Source organism: Balaenoptera musculus, chromosome 7 (genome assembly GCF_009873245.2).
Source record: "Balaenoptera musculus isolate JJ_BM4_2016_0621 chromosome 7, mBalMus1.pri.v3, whole genome shotgun sequence".
Classification (NCBI taxonomy): domain Eukaryota; kingdom Metazoa; phylum Chordata; class Mammalia; order Artiodactyla; family Balaenopteridae; genus Balaenoptera; species Balaenoptera musculus.
This window is the reverse complement of record NC_045791.1, coordinates 24,487,557-24,509,949: the sequence shown is the minus strand read 5'-3', so window position 1 is coordinate 24,509,949 and position 22,393 is coordinate 24,487,557. Positions and strand designations below refer to the sequence as shown.

Sequence of the window (22,393 nt, the reverse complement as noted above, 5' to 3'; positions counted from 1 at the left end):
GTCTAAGTGTATGAATGCATCTTAGAAACAAAGATGTTTAAAAAGAGTTTGATCTTTATATACATGAAGCATGGTTAGATTATTTTTATTATCTTTCCTAGATTCTAGAACAAATAATATACTAAAGCATGTTGGACAAATAAGAAGGAAATAGACTCTTACTTAAGAGAAGCTTCCAGGCAGATGAAAAATGTGTATGTAGGCAGTGAAACTCTTGGTTTTCACTGAAGTTATTCTGAGAGCATAAGCTGGTTATTTGATTATCAAGAAAGAATTTTCTGGTTATAGGAATGTTTAGCTGTACTGTAGGCTTCTAAGATAGGTGCAGATTATCCTTCTCTGAAATTCATTTAAAAATAAGATTTTTATCCTTCCCTCCACCCCTTTTCCCCTGGTAACCATAGGTTTGTTTTCTACATCTGTGTGTCTATTTCTGTTTTGTAAATAAGTTCATTTGTACCATTTGAGAGATTGGGATTGACATGTACACACTACTATATGTAAAGTAGATAACTAATAAGAACCTACTGTATAGCACAGGGAACTCTGCTCAATACTCTGTAATGACCTATATGGGAAAAGAATCTAAAAAAAAAGTGGATATATGTATATGTATAACTGATTCACTTTGCTGTATACCTCAAATTAACACAACATTGTAAATCAACTATATTCCAATAAAAAAAAAAGGAACGATAAAAAATAAGATTTTAACAGCAGGTGTTTTCCACTAATTTCAAATAAATTAGATAATTTAACATTCAAGAAGACTGAGGGAAAGAGAGGGATTTGGAATTGTCTAGATTTTCTGTACTGCACAGGCATCTGCTTTCTTTTCATATTGTTATCGGTAGAAGTGCTCAGGACGAATTTTTTAACCATTAATCTACCAGAGGGCACTGCATTTGAACTTGCATCGCTGTAGTAACTAAACTGAGACTAAGCAGAGTTGAAAACCATAAATACTAAAGTCTAATATGTTTCTTGTCTTGGTATTTAGATGAAGAACCTTTTCTAATTCTTGCTGATCATCATGAGATAAGGAAAATTAGCACTGATGGCTCCAACTACACACTTTTAAAACAGGTATGACATTTCCATGATGATTTCATAGTATTTAATACAGTCACTCTAGATATGCATTAGAGCTGTAGCAATACCTCATAATTAGAACTTCTAAAGCATGTATTCATGGATCCATGCATGTATGCATATAAGATTGCCATAAACTTTGTTCTGTTTGAATTGTCCAGGTGATGCCTCCAATTTGTGACATCACACCATATCCAAGAAAGTAGAAGATGCAAACCATAGCTAATGCAAGGAAAAAACTCTCTTAAGAACAGCTAGTCTAGGGAAGGTATAAAATCTCTTTTAAGGTAGTTGTGCATTACCCAGATTGTCCCCCCAGACCCACAACCCTTGGGATTTAAAAATAAACATCTTTTCCAGAACCTCAAGTTTCTGTTCTTAGAACTAAGGAATAATATGGGATTGATGATCCCTAGCCTTTAAAATTTGGAATTAGCTAGGGAGCAGAAGTACGATTATAATCCAGTCATGGTTAAAAGGTTATGAGGTGCGTATATTCAGCCTTATCCTTTTCATCCCTCAACCCACCTACTTCAAGAGAATCTGGGCTACTGATCCATTCTGACGCTTAAGTTCTGTTGTCAGAGTTTACTCATATATACTATCTGAGATGAAAGGAATGATTTCCCTTTATGACAGGATGGAAATATGAATTGCTTCCCTCAACTTTTTTTTTCCCTCCCAGTCTGCAGTGAAAGTATCATAAAATCAAATCATTAAAACTAGACTGATTATTACATTGACTAGAGAAATCACAGTTAGTTTTAGCATATCTTTGATCGTCAGGAGAAGTAGCGTCTTTGGAAAGATGTGGCTTGTATCTGTCCTGCTGCAAATTTCTCTTTGCCCCAAACTGTGCAATAGTGACATGAATATGTGATAGCACTCTCTAGAACAAGTGTGCCAAAAATAAAGATATTTCTTGTTCTTGTAGTATGTTTATGCCAGCACTAGGCATTAGATGAAGAAGTCCATTCATGTGTTGATTTTTCAGCCACATAAAGAATACTTAACTAAAGATATTTTTCCACTCACTCCTGGGTACCTCCATTGCTATAGTTAGAGTTTCATTCATATTGCTTAAGAATTTAGTCTTACTTTAAGCGCAGATATTCATTAGCAAGTGTGATGTTTACTGTTCCCCACAGAATTGGATTTTGCAGCTTCTCTCTAAGTCACAAATTGAAAATGAAAATTTCACATGAAAATCCAGATTTCTGGCTACTAATGAAAAAATAGGAAGGTGTAGCATTGCTGGGTTCACATCCCTGAATGGACACAATCCAAGCTGGGTAGTAGCTGCCACTGTGATTTATGCCCATGCTCTCAATTCACCAGCATGCTCAAACTTTCCGTGTGCTTACCACATGCATACTTGTCTTATTCAGGAATGTCTGCGAGGTTTAGATTCTTGCTCTTGAGTTTGGAGTGTGCCACCAATATCCACTGTATCATACTGCCTCTTTCTCTAATTATGCACCTTAAGAGATTGGGTAAAATACAAAATATTTTCATGTTGTTTGTAAAATCTAAACGGAAGTCTATTTAAAATACAAGAATTAGATGACTATATCTTTAAGAGATGAGTAATACCCATAGGGAGGTAGTTTAAATTTACATAACTGCTTTAAAATGGAAAAGTGTTTGTTTCCCAAATGGTTTTCTGCATTAATTTATTTTTTTCCAGTGCAGTATAACTTTAAGCTTATATCAAACTTACAAAATATTGAAAATTATCTCTTTCTCTTAAGTATATGTCTCCATACCCTTTCTAAACCTTCCAAGTTAGGTGTGCAAGCTATTGATTTTATTGTATAGTCTCTGGAAAAGGGACATGTTTATTTTCTCTTTAATAAGTTTTTTGTTTTTGTTTTGCTTTCTTTTGTTTTTAGCATTTCTTCCTTTTAGACTGTGCTATCTCAAAGTGAGAAAGTTTTCTTTTTAGAATACTCTATAAGCTCAGCTGAACCACAAATTTAACTAATATAGCAACAATATTTATGATCTTCATGAAAGAACTATAACAGAGGTTCAGTGGTAGCTCCTTGCTTTATTTTCCAACCCTGTGGCTCAAGACATTTCTACTGCTATCCTTTTTTTTTTTTTTTTTTTTTTTCTTTCATGGATAATATATTATCAGGGATTGTTCTTAAGGGACCAAAATGATTTTTATCTCCACGCATTATGTAAGTCTATTTCATACAACCAAACCATTTTAATGCTCACATTCCTATAGTGTTTTTTTCCTGGTGATATAACTTTAGACTATTGCCAATCACTAGTACATAAGTGGGGATGAATTTCAAACAGTTTCTTAGTGCAGTTTATGGAAATAAGGAGGGAGTGAGGAAGATAAGGACATGCACGAGGACCCTGAACACCTGTGTCTTTGGAGAGCATTTGTTAGTGGTGACCACTGAGTAAGGATGTAAAGACCCAAGAAACTAAAGACAAGCCTTAAAGTTTTGCTTATGGGCTGCTTGAAATATGTCATTTTTGGTAGGAAACTTATTTTTAACCACAATTTCATCATGGCATTACAGAAATTTTCAAGGAGTTCAAGGTGGTAAAAACCAATTTCTTCCTCAAAGATTTTGTCTACATATGCAGAGTGAAGTAGAAAATAGCAGTAATTGTTTCTCCACATTTTCTCTCAGTCAAAAATAAATGAAAAGACAACATCCGTGCCTTAATTATTTGGGAATTCTGTGTGTAAATAATTAGGAAGAACAATTTATCCTAATATCTTAAATTTTATTCTCTTTATCGTATTTAGTAACAATCTCATGAAGCTTTATAGCATAAAATTATAACAACTGGTAGAATGTTTTTACCCTATATATTCTAAAACATAGTTGTAGCTAAGACAGCTATAACTTAAATTCGTACAACACGTTTAGAAAATGTACTTTAATAACATGGATTTTAGAAATGAAAATCAAGTAGCTTTCCAATATGTTATCCAATTCAATTCTAGCAGTGACTTTTATTCCAGTAAAATTGTATAGAGAAACAAAACACAATTTCCTAAATTAATCATCTTGAACCAAAGGGTGCAAGTCTTCAGCCACAGAAATAAAAGAAGCAAATAGGATTTTGATGAAACCAATTTTCAGCTCTGAAACCACTGGGATGACTCTAGTTTTTAGACATAATTTTGACCATGCCCTTGGCTGTTTTAATGTTCCTTGCATATGATTCTGTAGAGAGAGCTTTACTCTCTTTTCTGAAGGGATTAAGGGTAAAGCTGTAGAAAAATGACCAGTTTGGCTGGAAAGATATGTCAGAATTCAGAGCTTCAATTTCTCTGCATTCACGGCTTTAATTTATTGTAGTTGACTTGCTAAATTTGGAATTGGATTTTCATTATCTAAATTGATTATTGTAAAGAAAGGAATAAGATAATTCTGCCATGACTGGGTATTGTGGGTAAATCTTTGCTAAGCTCAGAGACAAGTTTCTCTCCCATCTTTTCCCTATAGAGCTCTAATATACCCATCTGAATTGCCAGGCCATCACAGAACCCTAACCCATTTACCTTATTCTTCCAGTGAAAAAAGCATTTGAACAGAAAGAATATTGTAGACTACTGTTGAAATGAATTTATTAAACCCTCTACAGAACTTGGAATCCATTCAGTTTATATTTTAGAACCTCAATTGTGCATAGATGACTTCTTAGATATGAATGCTTACATGTATTTAGTTAAGTAGTTCTCCAGTTATTAGGGTGTGAGTGAATAATTAATGAATCTTTTGAATCTGAGACTGAATATTAGTTGCATTTTTTTAGCATTTATAATCGTTATTCTTGATTAGTGATGCTGTCAGTAAGACGTATACTTGCATTTATTCATCTGGGCATAGTGGGGTTAAGTGATTGCAGGTTAACTTTATAATCTAGAGCTGAAGAAAAGGAGATTGCTCCTTTTAAGCCAAATAAAAGCATAAGATTTGAACCTATGATTTTAGCACCATCACCGCTAGAATTTAGCCTGGCTAAGAGAAGAAAAAATCAGTATTTGCAAGAACCTTCTCTGAGTTGTTGCAAATACTGATACATAGGTCATCCTTAGTCTTGGAGATCATTGTAAAGAAATAAAATCTGAACAGCACTAATTTAGCTTTGGCCTGAGTTTTATTAAAAAAAAATTATGTATCTCTGACTCAATGTTATTATAAAATTTTGAATTCTGAGTATAGATGTGGAAATGGAACTCAGAATTGGGAACAACCATCCTTCCCCAAACCAAACCGAAGCAAACCACAAAACAAACAAACAAACAAACAAAACTATCTCCTTGAAGATGCTAATCCTTACTTATAGGACTATAAGTACTCTTAAGCGACCCCTAAAACAATTTGAGACAACGACAACTTTAGGGTGAATATTGATGTAAAAAACTTACAACAGATACAGAGATATGACAAAGATCTCTGGGGCTTTGCCAAGTGTCTATGGTGTCAATTATTTTTTAGCACGAGTTTATATATTAATAAAATATTCAACTCTTAAAGCAAGTTAACACAATTGAAATCTTGATCCAAGTTTTGTTAGTCCATTGGGGTAGTGAATCTCTGAGCAGTAACAATAGGTCAAAATTAAACCAATCTCTAAGCACTCATTTGGAAAACTCAACAGCTAAGAAAATTCTCAGATCCTGATGTACAATCCTCAAATCAAGTCACTGAAACAGTGGAACTGCCAAACCAAAGAGCTATAGTATCCAGAAACCCATCAGCTGAATTCATGTTCAATTTTGTTACCTGCTAAAAAGTGCATTAATTGTGAGTCTGAAGGGAGGGATTTCCTCACATTTCTACCATGTGGAATAAAAAGATGTTGACTACCCAGTTCCTCTTTGGTCAAATACTCACCTAAGGTTTTAACTTTTAAATTCTAATATGGCACTGTATTGCCTAATGGGCTACTTGAAGCATGAGAAAAAAAGAGAATGTTGTTACGTTGTTGAGACAAAGGCTTTTGGGAAAAGTAAAATTTTTAAACCTTCTTTTCTGACTTTCATCAGATATCTATCAAGAGCTCATCTTAAATTATTGGGGGTCGTCTACCTTTCCAATTTAGATGTGTGCTCATAATGGCATCAGATTTATATTTAATATTAACTTAAAGTGAGACTCTTTTCCTTTATCTCTCTAAAAGCAATTGTTTCCATGTTACTGGCTATTTACTTAAACCATTAGCTATAAACATTCCAAAATTTTTCCTACTTGGAAAATATTTTCAAATACAATAAATTATGTAACATCTTAAGTGTATGGTATAGAAAAAATGTAAATATATAATGCTTTTATAAAGAATTGGTATTCTCGCAAATGCTATTTATTGTAAAACTGTAACTACTTAGATTCAAAGGGAAATACTGATTCTTATGAATTCCTTAATCATTTTAAAACAATTTCTATTAACTATTATTCCAACATATTCTTTTTTATTTTTAGGGATTAAACAATGTTATTGGTATAGACTTTGATTACAGAGAAGAATTTATCTATTGGATTGATTCTAGTCGACCCAATGGCAGTCGCATAAACAGAATGTGTTTAAATGGAAGTGATATTAAGGTAACTAGACATTACAATGATGGGATTATTCAATATTTTATTTGTGTGGTTGAATTGAATAGAAAATATTATTTGATGGTAATGATGCAACTCATAGGATGTATTAGGTTGGTTTGAATTTCATGTTTGTACAGTGTAGGTTAATATATACTTTAAATATGAAATTGGAGGTTTTTATCCTTATGTTTCATTATAACACTATTACTTGCAATAAGGTAAAAATCAAATTGAATAAATAAAATTTGAAACCTTATTCACAACCCTAGAAAATGTGATGGATGCTTAAGGCTTGAATGATTAGTGCCTGAGATTCGATTGTGTTGATTTATATAAAAGAAAATGTTGAGCCTGAGAATTTGTAGTTGAAAAAAAAAATTATTAGACTATAGATTGAACTTATAGCACTATTAAAATTAACTTGCTATATAGATGGAATTAGTTGAATGCATTTGTGTAAAATCATGAATGTTCTGAGTAGGCAGCATCGTAATTAAACACGTGTCACATTATAGATATGAACTACTTGGCACAATTTCTATGCTAACTTGAGTTTTAAAATAAAATTATTTGCACTGTATATATATAGTAAAATGTATTATAAAGAAGTTCAAATTCAAGTAGATAGAACTCAATTACTTTAACTTTTTTTGTAGCCATCTATAATATTGTATAGAAAGCTTTGGTGGAAGCAATCAATTTTGAAAATATTAATGAAACCTTGTAATGTATATATATATAAAATGCCAAAACAATCAGTAGGTTGGGTACAGGGAGTTCAGAATAACTGCTATTGGTTATTTTATATGCAGCATATTTGTGCATACAAAGCCTATATCCTTATTATATTTGATATTGACATAGGTTACAATTGAGCACAGCAGTTGAATGAGTATATTTTTACTTCCCTTTGGTTGGGTGAAATACTTAATGTATGTTCTTGCCTGTATTTTTTTCCTCTCTTTGTAGTAGATAATTTAAATAGGGCAAGAACAGTTGGGGGAGTGGTGAATGCTATTGATATCTCCCCAAGAACCTGTTATTAATAAATAATATCAATAATTATTTTGTGCTTGTGTGTCTCTGCCTGTGATAGAATTTTTTGCCCAAAATTTTGAGAGGAGAAGGAAACTATAATGAAAATGTGATAAACAACTGTGTAACCATCCAAGAGCCTTTTATTTTGGTGTTTCTTTCTTAAACCTTTATGGAATTTCTAGGGGTCTTGATTACATATTGGGTAATTTCTCATAAACAAGTAAGTAATTTTATTAGGTAAATTGTTCTATGTTTTGTGCTTATCTAAATTCCATTTCAAATGTTTAAATACAATTCTGTATCTCTGAAAAAAATCAAGAAGCAATTGCTTAGTTCTTATTCTAGGCGTTTACACTGTTAACTTTTTAAATTCTTATTTTGTTAGGTAGTGCATAACACAGCTGTCCCCAGTGCACTTGCTGTCGATTGGATTGGAAAAAACCTCTATTGGTCTGACACAGAAAAAAGGATCATTGAAGTATCCAAACTCAATGGCTTATACCCTACTATACTTGTTAGCAAAAGGCTGAAGTTTCCCAGGGACCTGTCTTTAGATCCTCGTGCTGGGTTTGTAACAAACATTGAAAATCTTAAAGATTAAGACTGTGGATTATGTCCAATATGGTAAATCCTGGTCTATAGATTTTAACATGGGAACCCATGAAAAGTGTAAATGTGTAGAAATTTTTATTGAGAAATCAAAAAGAGAAATGTGACTATAACAGGGATTTCCCTGGTGGTCCAGTGGTTAAGACTTCACCTTCCAATGCAGGGGGTGCAGGTTTGATCCCTGGTTGGGGAGCTGAGATTCCCACATGTCTCATGACCAAAAAACCAAAACATAAAACAGAAGCAGTATTGTAACAAATTCAATAAATACTTTAAAAATTGTCCACATCAAAACAACTTAAAAAAAAAAAAAAGAAATGTGACTATCACAAATTTTTTTAAGAAAAAAATTAAAGTGATGGGATTTTAGAGCAAGTATTTTTTTAAGGTTTTAAACACAACTCTTTTTCTAACTAATCAATAAATGTATTGTTGAAATGAATAAAACATACAGATTTATCCGAATTCTAATGTGTTTAAATCTCTGGAGGAAAGACAGGCGAAGCACAAACTCTTGGATCCTGTTTTGTAGTATTTGTAGTAGTCATGAATAGAGATGATGTAATTCCTAAACCACTTTAGAGCAGGAGACTTAAGTAGCATCCATGAATAATAAATAACAGGGTGCATTATCTATGTATTCAGAGGGAAAATCATAGGGGGAATATCGGGAAAGATTCATATTAGAGTTGGGTTTCCTTTGCATTTCTCTGTGAGAATGAAGAACAAGTCATCATAAGGATCAAGGACATCTGGCTGGATATCTCAGATGAGGGATGAACACACATTTAGGTGTCAAAAGCTGTTTGCTAAAGTTCTATAGATTATGACCATTATCATTCACTTTCAATTATGTTGTTTTGGTAGGTAGAGAAGGCATGTCTTTCTTTTTTTTTTTTTACACTACAATTTGAGTGATTACATACTCCAAAATGATCTCTGTAGAAGTTCAACCTATTGAACATGTTTGTTAAATTTGCTTTTTAAAAATAGGACACATTTACAGTAACAAGTATTATGCTAACTCTAGTGCTCTAAATTTTCTGCTGTCTAAATTAATTTCCCATAAAGTGTTTTACCAAATCACTGTTTTATCATACCATATGCAATAATTAGATTTTGCTTCTTGTTAATATATTGTATCTCTGATTTTTGGTCTCATGTTTATAATTGGCAAAGTGATCATATCATAGTATGCATGGAGCTTGATTTTAAGTATTAATTTGGGTAAAAGCAGTACCTAATAGTAGAAGACTTGTACTGTAAATACTACTCTGTTTCCAAGGTAATGGTGCAAGTTTAAAATTTTTGCAATATAATTATGTAACTATTTTGTTACCTTTTAAAATATTTTCTTTACCATAGCAACAGAAGAGTGTCAATTCTATTTTAACTGAAACAGAGTTACAAGAGCGTCTGTTTCTATAGATGTTTCAAGAAATAATGGCCAGATATACTAAATTTGGCTATCGTCATTATTCATTCATAAGAATATGAATGTTTGAGTCCTTTGGTATTTTATCAGAAGATATTTATTTTAATGTGTCCATTGTCCTTTTCTTCAAAATCAGTATGGCTATCTTAGCTTCGCATCCAATAATTTTCAAGATGCTTCATTTTCCAAATGAAAGAAACATTATCTGTTAATAATACCAGTATTATGGAATTTCCTAGTTATAAAGCAAAAATTGTATGCTAGCATAGTGAACACAGCTGAATCTAGCTTTAAGTTTTATTTCTCCCAGGTTATAGTTATTATCCCATAAACTGACAGCAGTCTTAAGTTATCGTCAACATAAACCCAGCCACCAAAAGTGTCAATTAAAACAATGAAGTACTAAATTATTGTAGATATTATGGGAGACTCCTTTGATTTCATTTTTAAATAATATTTGCGTTATGATATGGAATGGCAGATTATAACCCAAGAAACATACAAATTAGATCTTTTTATGAAACAATTAAAGCCACATAGCAGATAAACAGATTCCAACAGATAAAATTTAATGACACCTTTTTGTTCATACTGTTTTCCTAGTTCCCCAGAGTAAGACAATAGGGCGACTTGGATTTTAGCTTTTATGAGATGAGCTTCAGGGTGAAAATGCCATAGCTGTCTAAAATATTGTGCAATCTTGCTTCAAAAATGGCAGCTCAAATTGTAAGATTATTTAATAAAAATGCAATTGAGCCTTTCTATGTCAGATTGCCATTGTGATTTGCATATGTTTTGAATATGCCAATACTACTGACCTCTCTTTCCTTGAGAAGGTGATTTCTGTCGCGATATTCTGTCGTGAGGAATAGGGTAAGGATTATTTAAGGGAAGATAAAGATCATTGGACTATCTAATGCAGTAAAGCGACTAAACATTTAGAAGGTAGCTTGGGGATCCTTTCTTATAATGGTAGTATGCCAGTTGTCACAGCACCAATTTAGATATGCTGGTTAGTAAGAATGGTAAAGAAGATACAAGTAGACAGATCATTTTCCTGGCTATTACATTTAAGTTCAGCTGAAATCCAATGATCCCAATCATTCTTTTATTGATTGGGAATCAATGTACTAAATCAATGTAAATAAATTAAAATTTATTTAATCATAAATTTTGGGTAATTAATATCATTTACATTTAAGATTTATAAAAGTCATTTATACAGAAGAGATATAGATATAGATGCATTTTAAAGTAGAATAGAAAATATAATGTTAAAACTGTGCTGAGCACAATTTTATCTTTAAGATGTCACTTCAGCATAACAAAAAACCATGATGATAGACATTAAAGTAAATGTATGATATGACTGTTTAACAGAAAATAAATTCATCTGCTTATTCATTTATTCAACTCATATTTCTCTAGCATCTAGTATATATCTGCCACTGTTCTAGGTATAATATAAAAATAAAAGGCACAACCCTTGTCTCCAAGTATTTCACAGTCCAGTGAGTAGGCAGATAAGCAAATAATTATCATATAATACAATAACTCATGAAGTGGAGAAAACAGAAAATGTTTCTATCTCAAATGGGGTCAGTGAAATCTTCCTGGACAAGACTGGTGAAGTAAGAATTAGCCAGGTTATGTGGTACATTTCAGAGCAGAAGTCATTTCAGGCAAAAAGAAGAAGCTTTATGGGAAAGCAAAGACACATAGGAGAGCAAGGCATATCCAAGGAACTGAAAATTAGTCATACGAAGGGAGCAAATTAAGTATATAAAATTGCAGAACTTTGATACCGGTTCACTTTACAGCGTAAAAAAGAGCTAGGAATAAGTCAGAATGTAATACAACACAACAACAACAAAACAAACCTTATGAGGCTTATGGCTTGGGCAAACAGGTAAATAGAAAAATGATTTCCTCGGAATATGAGGAACAGAGGAAAAGGGGCAGATATAAGAAAGGGGAAGGACCTACTGGGATTGGGGGTCCCATATAATAATAATAATGATAATGATGATCAATATCACTTCTATAGCATTTTGTGAATTAGAAAACTATCTCTGTGTTTTATCACTTTAGATGCTTGTACTGTTTACTCAGAGTCTCTAAAAAAGATACGAGTATTTTTATTATTATACTTATAGTACAAGTAAGAACATTCAGCCTCAAAGTGGCTAAGTAACTTTCTCAGGATCACTTAGGTACTGTAATACGATTTTTAACTGGGGATTTAATCCAGTTTCCAAATTTTGGTCAGCTCTTTTCCCTATTACATACATCACATTAGAGTTTCCAGTAACAAAGTTATCTTGGGTTGTGAGCAGGTTCTCCAAGAGCCATCCAAACACGGCATAAGAAAAAAAATAGTTTTTTTTCCATTTTAACAATTTACCTTTTTATAAAATTTTAAGTTACTACAGATAATATGAGTTTTTTGGGAAACAAAGAAAACTGCCTAATCATTATAAGCATGCGTTTTTTTTTTCAACATCTTTATTGTAGTATAATTGCTTTACAGTGTTGTGTTATTTTCTGCTGTATAACAAAGTGAATCAGCTATATGCATGCCTTATTTTTAAAACATATTTTTATTTATTTTCCTTTTCTAATAGTCTATTAGCAATATCACAGGAAAATAATACTGGGTTCTATTTTGACTTTGAAATACCTTTAATGAGAGTATGTCAAAGAACACTTTATATACTCAGACTCTCTATCCACTATTGTTAATATGGATATTGGAAGTGCAAATACATTTGGAAAAGACACATTTTGTGCTTCTATATCTTGGCTGATGCTATTCTTACTTTCTACAATGCCCCTGTGCTTTTCCTCCAGTTAGAATAACTTCTTATTTTTTCAACAACAGCAAAAAATATCACTTCCTCTGTGAAAGTTCCCCAATTACGCCTCAGTAGCCACCACATATTGAACATGTAACATTACGTGACTATTATTGGTGTAAATGTTTCTCTCTCCATCTAGAAAGTGAATTCCTTTAACAGAAAGGCCATGGCTTAATTACTGTTTGTGCCTAACATAGAAACTGTTAAATTTACTGTTGAAGGTAATAATAAATAGGCTACTGGATATACACAAACCATAGGATTGTAGTTTGCAGGGGCATTGCACCTGCATCTATGCAGAAACCAATTTATTGGTATGTAAACAACCTGCATGTTTCAAAGAAAAGAGTCATAACAAAGGGAACCTTTGTTGTGAGGGAATGAAAATCGTATAAGGAAAGAAAACTCAGTTTTTTATTGCTGTGGGGAAAAACAGAAATATTTCATTAAGCTAAGCTGTCACATTAAAAATTCCCACCTTTTTCCTACCAATTTTTAAGCCTATAATCCCATATTTAGGCAAAAACACACAGGGAATGAACATTAAAAATTAATTTTATAATTCAAAATCAGAAATAATTCCAACTGGAAGAAATTTCTCTAAATATGTTCCCTGAATTCAGAAAAAAAAAAAAGTGAAAACTGATAGCAGACTTCTATTTTAATTTGTTTTAAAGAAATATAATGTATCAGATTCAACTATAAAAGACATCCTCAGGAATCACAAAAGCCTGTTGTTATGGTTACAAGAAGACATTCTTTTATATGTTTACTCTTGGTTATAACTTACAGAATAGCTATTATTTGGAGCTGAGATTTTTCGTATGTGATCTTAGGTAAATATTACATATCATATGGGTGAAATTTAAGACTCTCCTTTTGACATTTTCACTGAACTTTTCATTTTTCAGCATTAATTATTTACAACAATTTTGTACTTGGATAATATTTGGCAGGTTGCATTTTAGATGTTAAAATGACCAGAATGTCTTGTATAGGCTTTTTGAGAAACTTAAATGTATAGTAATGAGGCTTAAGTATGGAAAAGGAAATGAAATTTAGTCATCGCAAGTTAGCTACCCATAAGGAGAGATGCACAGTAAATTCTGTGCTTATGAAGGCTCCTTTATACTGAATACAGTTAAACTGTGCTTTCCTTCAATACAGTAAAACATTTTTATAATATTCTTCTAATTGATGGGTACTTAAATAGGTAAATCAGGTAATAACACGCGTGATAAAATCCAGGCAAATCATGTAATAACATACATACAATCCAGATGCAATAAGTAATTTATTAGACAGTTATCACTAAACCAATATGAATGCATATATTGTGTAGCTAGTGCAAGTAAAATAATAATAGTTAATATTTGCTGAATACTTAACTACATGTTCGTAAATGTTCCAAGTTTGTTCCCTGTGTTCTCTCTTTTATTCCTTACAGTGACTCCGTGAGGAGAAACTACTATTATCACTTTTGAACATATGAGTAAATCCAGGCTCAGGGGAGGCTAACTAAAGTGCCAAGTTCACATGGGTGGACCTGGAATATGAACCCAAGTAACCTGTTTTTAGGCCTTTTTTGCTTTTAAGACTCTACATAGTGTTGCTTAGAAAAAAAAAAAAAGCTAGACAACATCATTAATGGAACATGAATTTTATCTTAAATATAAAAAAATACATTTAAAACAAGCTAGTCTATAAATCTAGAGACCTGAGCCCTTGTTCCAGCTTTATCACTATCGTAACAGACTCGGACAAAGCTCATAATATTTTATGGTCTCAGTTTGTCAGTGAAATGAAGGCCTGAAACTACGTGATCTTCGAGACCTGTTGCAGCATTAAAATCTTTAATTAAGTTATACTTTATTCTAAATTCTGAAAGAGATAAAAGATCGCTGTTATCAAGAAATTTATAAGGTAGTTATGAAAATAAGATTTTTCATGCTTTTTTCCATCTAGGTAAAATTGTCATTCCTTCTTTTGTGCCTCCATGGTAAAGTAGTTTTATCATAATATGCTTTAATTTTTTCATTTGTTTTACATTCACCTCTATTGTATTCACTGAGAGATCTTTGATGGCAAAAATCATATCTGTTTACCTCTGTGTTCCCAGTACTAAGCAATGTCTGACACATATTATAGCCTCAGTGAATCATTGTTTCACGATATGTTTCTCAATCCACTTAAGCACGGCTTTGGGGTTTATCAGAGATGTCCCACCAACTGATTTATCGAGTTAGGTTCTTTGATTCTGAAGCCTGAGAACCTACATCATTACTGCTTTGTGGATTCCTATGTGCATGATATATGTGTTGTTCAATTATACATGTGATAAAGAAATTCTGTAGACCGGAAGGGGCTAAAGCACAGTTTCCTAAAGTGTGTTTCCTGTGAACTGCTCTAAGAAAATAAATTTAGTTACCCAAAACTATGTGATAAAAAAGGATATTTTAGCTCCCTTTTAGAGAGTCATTATATCATATAGCGTATTAAAAGCTCTGAAAAATCCTATAATTAACAAGATGATGCTTACTTTGCTTAACAAACCATTTCTCAGATATATATAATCTTGTAACCTACCTTGAAAAACATCAACTGACACAAATCAGAGAAGAATTTGTGGAGAACAGAGGGGACAATATGAATTATGTCTGAATCACAATATCTGTATAATTGAAGAGGCAGGAGCAAGGCAAATGATATGATAAACGCAAAAAAGTGAAAATGTAGGACTATAAATACTCCCACTAGACCTCAGTTCATACATTTCAATAGTGGGAAGTAAATTGGAAAAGTCTGTGTCTAATAATGAAGAATTTGAATGTCAGGGAGAGGATTTCAGGCCTCAAACTCTCAGTGAACTTATTGAGAGTGATGTAACAGATGTTGGACTCCGTGAAATATGCTCTTCCTCTTCTTCGTGGTATCTTGGTTCAAGAGGATGATAAGATTAGCCAAATAAAATGTTCAGAATACAAACAAAAGATATTTGCTATTACATGGAGCTCAGACCATTTGAAATTCATAATTTACTTAATGACCTCAAAAACATTACTATTCACCTCTAAGAATCTGCAGTACTTTGTTAATAGTATTTAATGGAGGAAATTATTTTTCACTTTTGGAATTCACTTAATTTTATATGATTTTAATTAACTTAAATTTAAAGAGTCACAATTGGCTAGTGGCTACCACACTGGACAATGAACATTCAAGAAAATATAATGTACTTCTCCGTAATTCATTTTGAATTTTTCATAGGTAAAACACAAAAGAAAAAAAAATATTTAGATAGTTTTATTCCTCTAACATTATAGATGCATTTTGAAGGTTTACCTCTTTAGTTTTGCGCATCTATTATTTGTTAACGCTTGCAGAAATGTTATATACATATGAGTTGTATACTAAAGGAAATATATGTTTAAAATTATATGGATATTTCAAAGTGTGCTACACGTTTAAAAAAAAAAGCATAAGAAAAGTTTGCATTGAAGTATGCTTCTTACAAGCTGCAATTTAGAGAGATACAAGAATTAATTTGGGAATAGCTGAGCAAATAAGAGAAATACTGTAAGATGTTTTGCTCCCTGAGTGTCTGTAAACAACGTGGCTATTGATTTTCTTTTCTAGGTATTTGTATTGGATTGACTGCTGTGAGTATCCTCACATTGGACGTGTTGGAATGGATGGAACCAATCAGAGTGTTGTCATAGAAACCAAGATTTCTAGACCTATGGCACTAACAATAGATTATGTCAACCATAGACTCTACTGGGCTGATGAAAATCATATTGAATTTAGCAACATGGATGGATCTCACAGACACAAAGGTTGGTCCCATAGCACAAATGATTCAGTATTTCACCAGTGCATAAAATACTCATTTAGAAAAAAAATATATATATATATATACATATTTATTTATTTTATATACTTTCATCAAATACATTTCTTAATTTAAGATTACATTATTATATTCCTTTGTGACAACATTGGTAAATAAGAATTAGATATATTTATTCAGACCTTCTATAGTCATACATAAAAATCACTTTGACATTGTCAATGTTTTCTCTAATTGTACTTTTCTAAATAGTTTTTATAGTAAATGAATGATATTTTTATAAGTTAATATATACATATATCCTAATTGAACTGAAACAGAATATTTGCTTATAAAGATAAGGTTATTATTGCAATCTGATAGGTTTCTTTTCTTAAATACTAAGTGAAAGTATAATTCTTTAAAGACAGTGAAGTAATATTTAAAAGTTATCAGTTAGACTACATACATGATTAAATGTATTGTTATCTAATCAACAACATCAACAAAAAGTAACATGAAAAACAGCTTTCAAATTAGAGTAACATTTAGGAAATTATTTGAATATAAATTCTATAGGTACTTTATTTTTCTATTTTTTAGAACTCTGAGTAGATTATAAGACTCTAAATATTAAAAAAATGAAGGAAGAAATTTGATATGAGGGAAGTAATGCTAGAATTAGGGATGGGCAAAAAGTCTTAGAAGAACAAATAGCTGAGGATGAGGGAATTAACAAGAGCAAAGGAGAAGGACATAATAAAAAAGAATGGGATCCAGGTGAAGATGACATGAATATAACAGAAACCACAAACAATTCATGAACACTCAAAATATTTTAGATGCAGGTAGCTTTTTAAAGATTAGATTTTTCCCAGAATGAAGAAGAGGAACAAATTTTTATTAATCTGTAGTGACCTAATGTCACCTTTGTTATTAGGTGTTTTCATCTTCAAATATCTTGTAAAGTACTTAGAGAGTACTGTAAAGTTTCACTGAGAGATCCCAAATAAAGTACAAGTTTCACTGAGAGATCCCAAATAAAGCCATACATTTGTATGGCTTAGTTTAGGAGATTGCTTTCTTCTCTGGCAGTAAACTTAGATCAAAACCCCTGGAAGAAGGAAAGAGGTGAAATGGCAAGGAAGAGAGAATTATTGATAATTTAATCCTGTCAGGTGAAGCCCTTCAAATGTATGCCAGTGTAGAGAAGAATGAAGCCACTGAATTTTTAAAAATTAAAAACTAGCAGTGGGAAGGGGCAAGTGGAATGAGGGAATTAAGAGGTACAAACTCCTATGTATAAAATAAAACAGCTACGAGGATATATATATATTTTTTTAATTAATTAATTAATTAATTTTTGGCTGTGTTGGGTCTTCGTTTCTGTGCGAGTGCTTTCTCTAGTTGCGGCAAGCGGGGGCCACTCTTCATCGCGGTGCACGGGCCTCTCACTATCGCGGCCTCTCTTGTTGGGAGCACAGGCTCCAGACGCGCAGGCTCAGTAGTTGTGGCTCACGGGCCCAGTTGCTCTGCGGCATGTGGGATCTTCCCAGACCAGGGCTCGAACCTGTGTCCCCTGCATTGGCAGGCAGATTCTCAACCACTGCGCCACCAGGGAAGCCCTACAAGGATATATTTTTACAGCACAGGGAATATAGTCAAAATTTCATAACAATTTTAAATGGAGTATAATCTGTTAAACTATTGATTCACTGTGTTGTACACGTGAAACTAACATAATATTGTAAATCAAGTATACCTTAATAAAAATAAATTTAAAAAATAAATAATAAAGGAGGTATACATCACTGAAGTCATATCACTCCATAACTCTGCCCAAGTTTCTCTCAGTTGTTGTTTTAATAAATATGTCTTTCTAACTAAAAATGCCAACAGAAAGCTTTTAGAGGTGCTTTTTTAAGGGTGGGAACATTGAAGTATGACAAGTGTCGGATGAGTCACTTATTTAGGTGTTGGCATTCCAATTATAGAGATAAAGAAACTCATCAGGATGCAACTGGAATGAAGAGTTATTTAAAGATCACTTTAGGGTTTTAATTACAGCAAAAGCAATGTTGACAAATCAAAACTACACTTAGCATTCAGCAGTTATATCTCCTTTGAAGAATCAATAATGAAATGTTCTGCAACTTTTGTAGATGATATAATTGAGTTTTATTGTAGCAATCAGTATTTTCCCCACATAACCATTTTTAGCATGTATTTTTAGCATGCTAAGTTGTTGTGAATGTACTACTTTGTGCTAAAATTTCACTGTACAATAAAATTTAAACAATTTTTGGTTAGGTGAATATTTAAAATATATTCTAGCATCAAATATTTGCCTATTTTTGTTTGAGCCTTTTGTTTGAATAACAAAAACTAGTTAAAAATGTCTATTAGAAACTATTGATTCCATCCCCTCCCCATTATTTTAAAATTATGTCAGATATGTGGATGACTAATGCTTTGAAAACTTAATACAAAATTAAATGCATGTAAATGAAGTGTCTTTCAATCACAGTACTGGTGATGACTTTGGGTAGGTGGACATAGATAGCAAGGAGAAGTGAAACTAAATTTACTGAAGAGTAAAATATTTGGCTGAAAGATACTCAGGTATGATGTTATTAACATTTAAAAATCTGATTTTTTAAAATACTTTGAGGCTTAAGGGGGGAGAAAAGGAAAGTAAAAGAGTTCCTGCCTTCAGAAATATTTTTTCCTGAAGGCTTTTTCAGAAAGACTAATGAAAAATTCACTAAGTGTCTTATTAGGCATCTGCCAATATCTGAATGCAAGCCAGTAATTACCTGGTAGTTACCAATGAGCTACTAACTGTCCCCAGCCTGACTTATGCCAATTTCACAACCAATAAAAAAAGAGTCATTCATCTGCGATGTCTGTAAAGAGGAATAGGATTTTTTTATTCCTTGCATTGTCCCCATAAAGACATAAAAAAAGCTGTGGTTTTCTAGTTGCATATTTGGAGGTGGAAAATGAGACTATTATAACATTAGTAACTTTTGTATTAGTTTGGCCACTGACCTTTCTTCTCTCTTAACCAGACTAGTATTATTGTTCTCATTTATTCTTTTTAATAAAACTAGAGCCAGAGCCCATCAAAAGAATGGGATATGCCAGTCATGACAAAGTAATCTGAGAGTATAAAAGGTGTATGAAAATTTCAGAATTACGTTTTTCTTTTAATAAGTCAAAGTTTAATAATGGAGAAAAACTAAACCATGAGTATCACTTTACAGTTTAGAATGTTTTTTCCCCCAAACATGTTGTGGTTTAAACCATACAGCATTCCCATAAATGAAGCATTATTACTTGCCTAGCCTAAGAATTTCTAAAAGTTCTGAATTCTGTGCCCTAAACGATAGATCAGATTACCTCCGAGGGACATGTAACTTGCAATTTGCTTGAGAATTTACATCCATCTTTCTCTGCTACCTCTTCTACCCCAACCCACCTTCTTAATAAGTCCAAGCACTACATCATAAAATTTTTTAAAAAGAGAGAGAATTAGTCAATTTGCTATCTTGGGAACATTTAGGTGCAATCTTAGTTACATGAATCTTTCCCTAATGCCTGTGTGTATTATTCTACTGGTTTTTACTCCAATAATTATATAATAATATGATATAATAATACTGTAGAATAGTATGCATACTACTGGATAACTGAGAGAGACAGTTAAATCACAGTTTCATTGTTCATTTTTTAAATTTCTCTGATTTCTTTTTTTTTAGATCTGCCCATTCATTCCTTCACTCATTCAACAAACATTTACTGTTGTCTCTTTCTGTGCCATGTATTATGTGAGGCCCTGGAGTTACAAAGCTGAATAAGTCCCTGCCTTCAAAGCACCTATAGTTGAGTGGGGGGAAAAGACTGATATGAAGGTAAAAACATAAATTAGATTGGGGTTAGCGGTATATGTACAGTATTGCCAAAATGCAGGCTGGATTAGGGAAGTGTTTGGTGAAGTGATAGGATCTTTGAAAAATCTGAAAGATGTAGGACAAGCTCTCCATATGGGGAAATGAAGGAAGGATTCATCACACAGAGAGAACAGCATATGCAAAAATGTAATAGAGTCTTGAAACAGTATGGGGTTTACACAATTTGTAAACTGGAAGTTGTGTAAGAGGAAGATAATGACACTAGATGAACAAGGGCAAATTGGGGCCAGATTGTGACAGGCCTTGTACGTTAAATAATTTGGAATTTATCCTACAGGTCATAGGGAGACATTGATGGCATTTAGTTGATAGAGTGCTATTATTAGATTTGACAACAGCATGGAAAATGAAAGACCCTGGATGGGCAACCAATTTAGAGGCTGTTAAAATATTTTAGGAGAAAACACTTGAAGTGACTATAGCTGTGGGAATGGGGATAGAGTGTTACATTCAATAGTTATTTAGCAGAATAAAGAGGAAGGATCTGTAAACTTAAAACAGCAGAAATATTGGTGGTTGAGCTGCAAATATTAAGTGAATGATTTATATTATTATCTACTTAGCCAGGGGGAAATAACTCACAGTTTGGATAACTTATGAATTTCAAATATATTTATACATTTTTTAAAGAAATAAAAAGTACCAAACTAAGCATAACTTAGAGATTCTTCTTGAAAAGCTCTGTCTTGATGAGAGGTACCTTTATTTAACAAAAGGATCAACATCAAAGAAATTCTAAGGATATGGTTAAACATTCTTTATCATATATCTCCCTAAAAAGCCTTTCTGAATACCTGATAATTTACCTAGAAGAAAGATTGCAAATGAGTTAATCTCTCTCCTCCTACTATCCCTTGAGATATAAAATAGGTCCAATGAGAAACTTGGCATTTCAAAGTGTTCTCCAGATTGAAATGCTCAGTTTTTAAGTTTAAATCTGTCTTTATACAGAAACAGAATGATTCTAAATATATTCTAAACACAATGATTCTAAATAATAATATTCTTCTTGTAGGCCTATATTTTTGGGACTGATTTCTTACCACTCCCAAACCACAATCCTCCTCAGAGAATTTTAGGCTTTGATGTTGGATAAGAAGTTCTAAAACTTTGTCGGAGCACAAATCTTTGAGTAAAAAGATCTTCTCAGACTGGAGAAAGAAAACCCTTAGCATCTTAAAAGAAGCTTGGGGAACCTAAGGATGAGGGTGGGTTGGGGTGGGATCCACTGTTAGAAAGCTTTTTCACCCTGAAATGTATGTGTAGCTTCACTGGGTCTCAGTTGCCTCATCCATAGAAATAAGGGTATTGGAAAAAATGGCATCAAAGGGGAATTCCAGAACTAAAATTCTAAGTCTCCCAGTTAGGTGGATCACTTTAGAATTTTTGCCAAATCCCAAAGTTTTAATTTCAGGTTAGTCTCCAATTTAAGCCTGTGAGGGGTTGAAAATCTGTAATAACCAGATTTATTTCCTTAATTAAAATCTCAAATTGCCTATCCAGTCCTCAGTTCTCCCTGATTATTACTGCAGAAGTTATTAATATCTTTTAAAGTTGAGTACTTGTGAACTTACCCAATGAATAAGAGAGAAGAAGACATATGTTCTTGAGCATGACGTTGTATTAGATGTTTTGCATGTGTGATTTATTATTATTATTGGCTTTCAGTGGAAATTTTCTTAGCTTAATACTGTGGTTCCAAGAACTGGAACCACCCCCTTATAAACTCATACGTTTATTAGAAGCCTACTGTGTTCAAAAAATTGCTTGATGCAATACATGCTTTTTTCGCCATTCCATCAGTGAACACTATGAGATGTGTCATTAAAGCCATTTTGCAACAAGGAAATAAGTTTAAAGAGATTAAATAATTTGTCCAAAGTCAAATAGCTCGTAGTTAGAATTTGAACCCAGATCTAACTGGTTCCAAAGCCTGTTCCATTCTCCACAAGGCCCCCTTGTTTTTGAAAAGATGA

The 22,393-nt window shown here is 32.6% G+C and overlaps 1 protein-coding gene across 1 annotated transcript in view; it reads left to right on the top strand.

Annotated features, from left to right (window-relative positions):
* Positions 1–22,393, top strand: part of LRP1B (LDL receptor related protein 1B) — a 1,897,582-nt gene that overhangs the window by 1,652,676 nt on the left and 222,513 nt on the right. The window contains exons 57-60 of the mRNA XM_036857483.1: positions 1,001–1,086; positions 6,555–6,677; positions 8,098–8,279; positions 16,251–16,450. Coding sequence (XP_036713378.1) covers positions 1,001–1,086; positions 6,555–6,677; positions 8,098–8,279; positions 16,251–16,450 — 591 coding nt within the window. The remainder of the gene's footprint in view (positions 1–1,000; positions 1,087–6,554; positions 6,678–8,097; positions 8,280–16,250; positions 16,451–22,393) is intronic.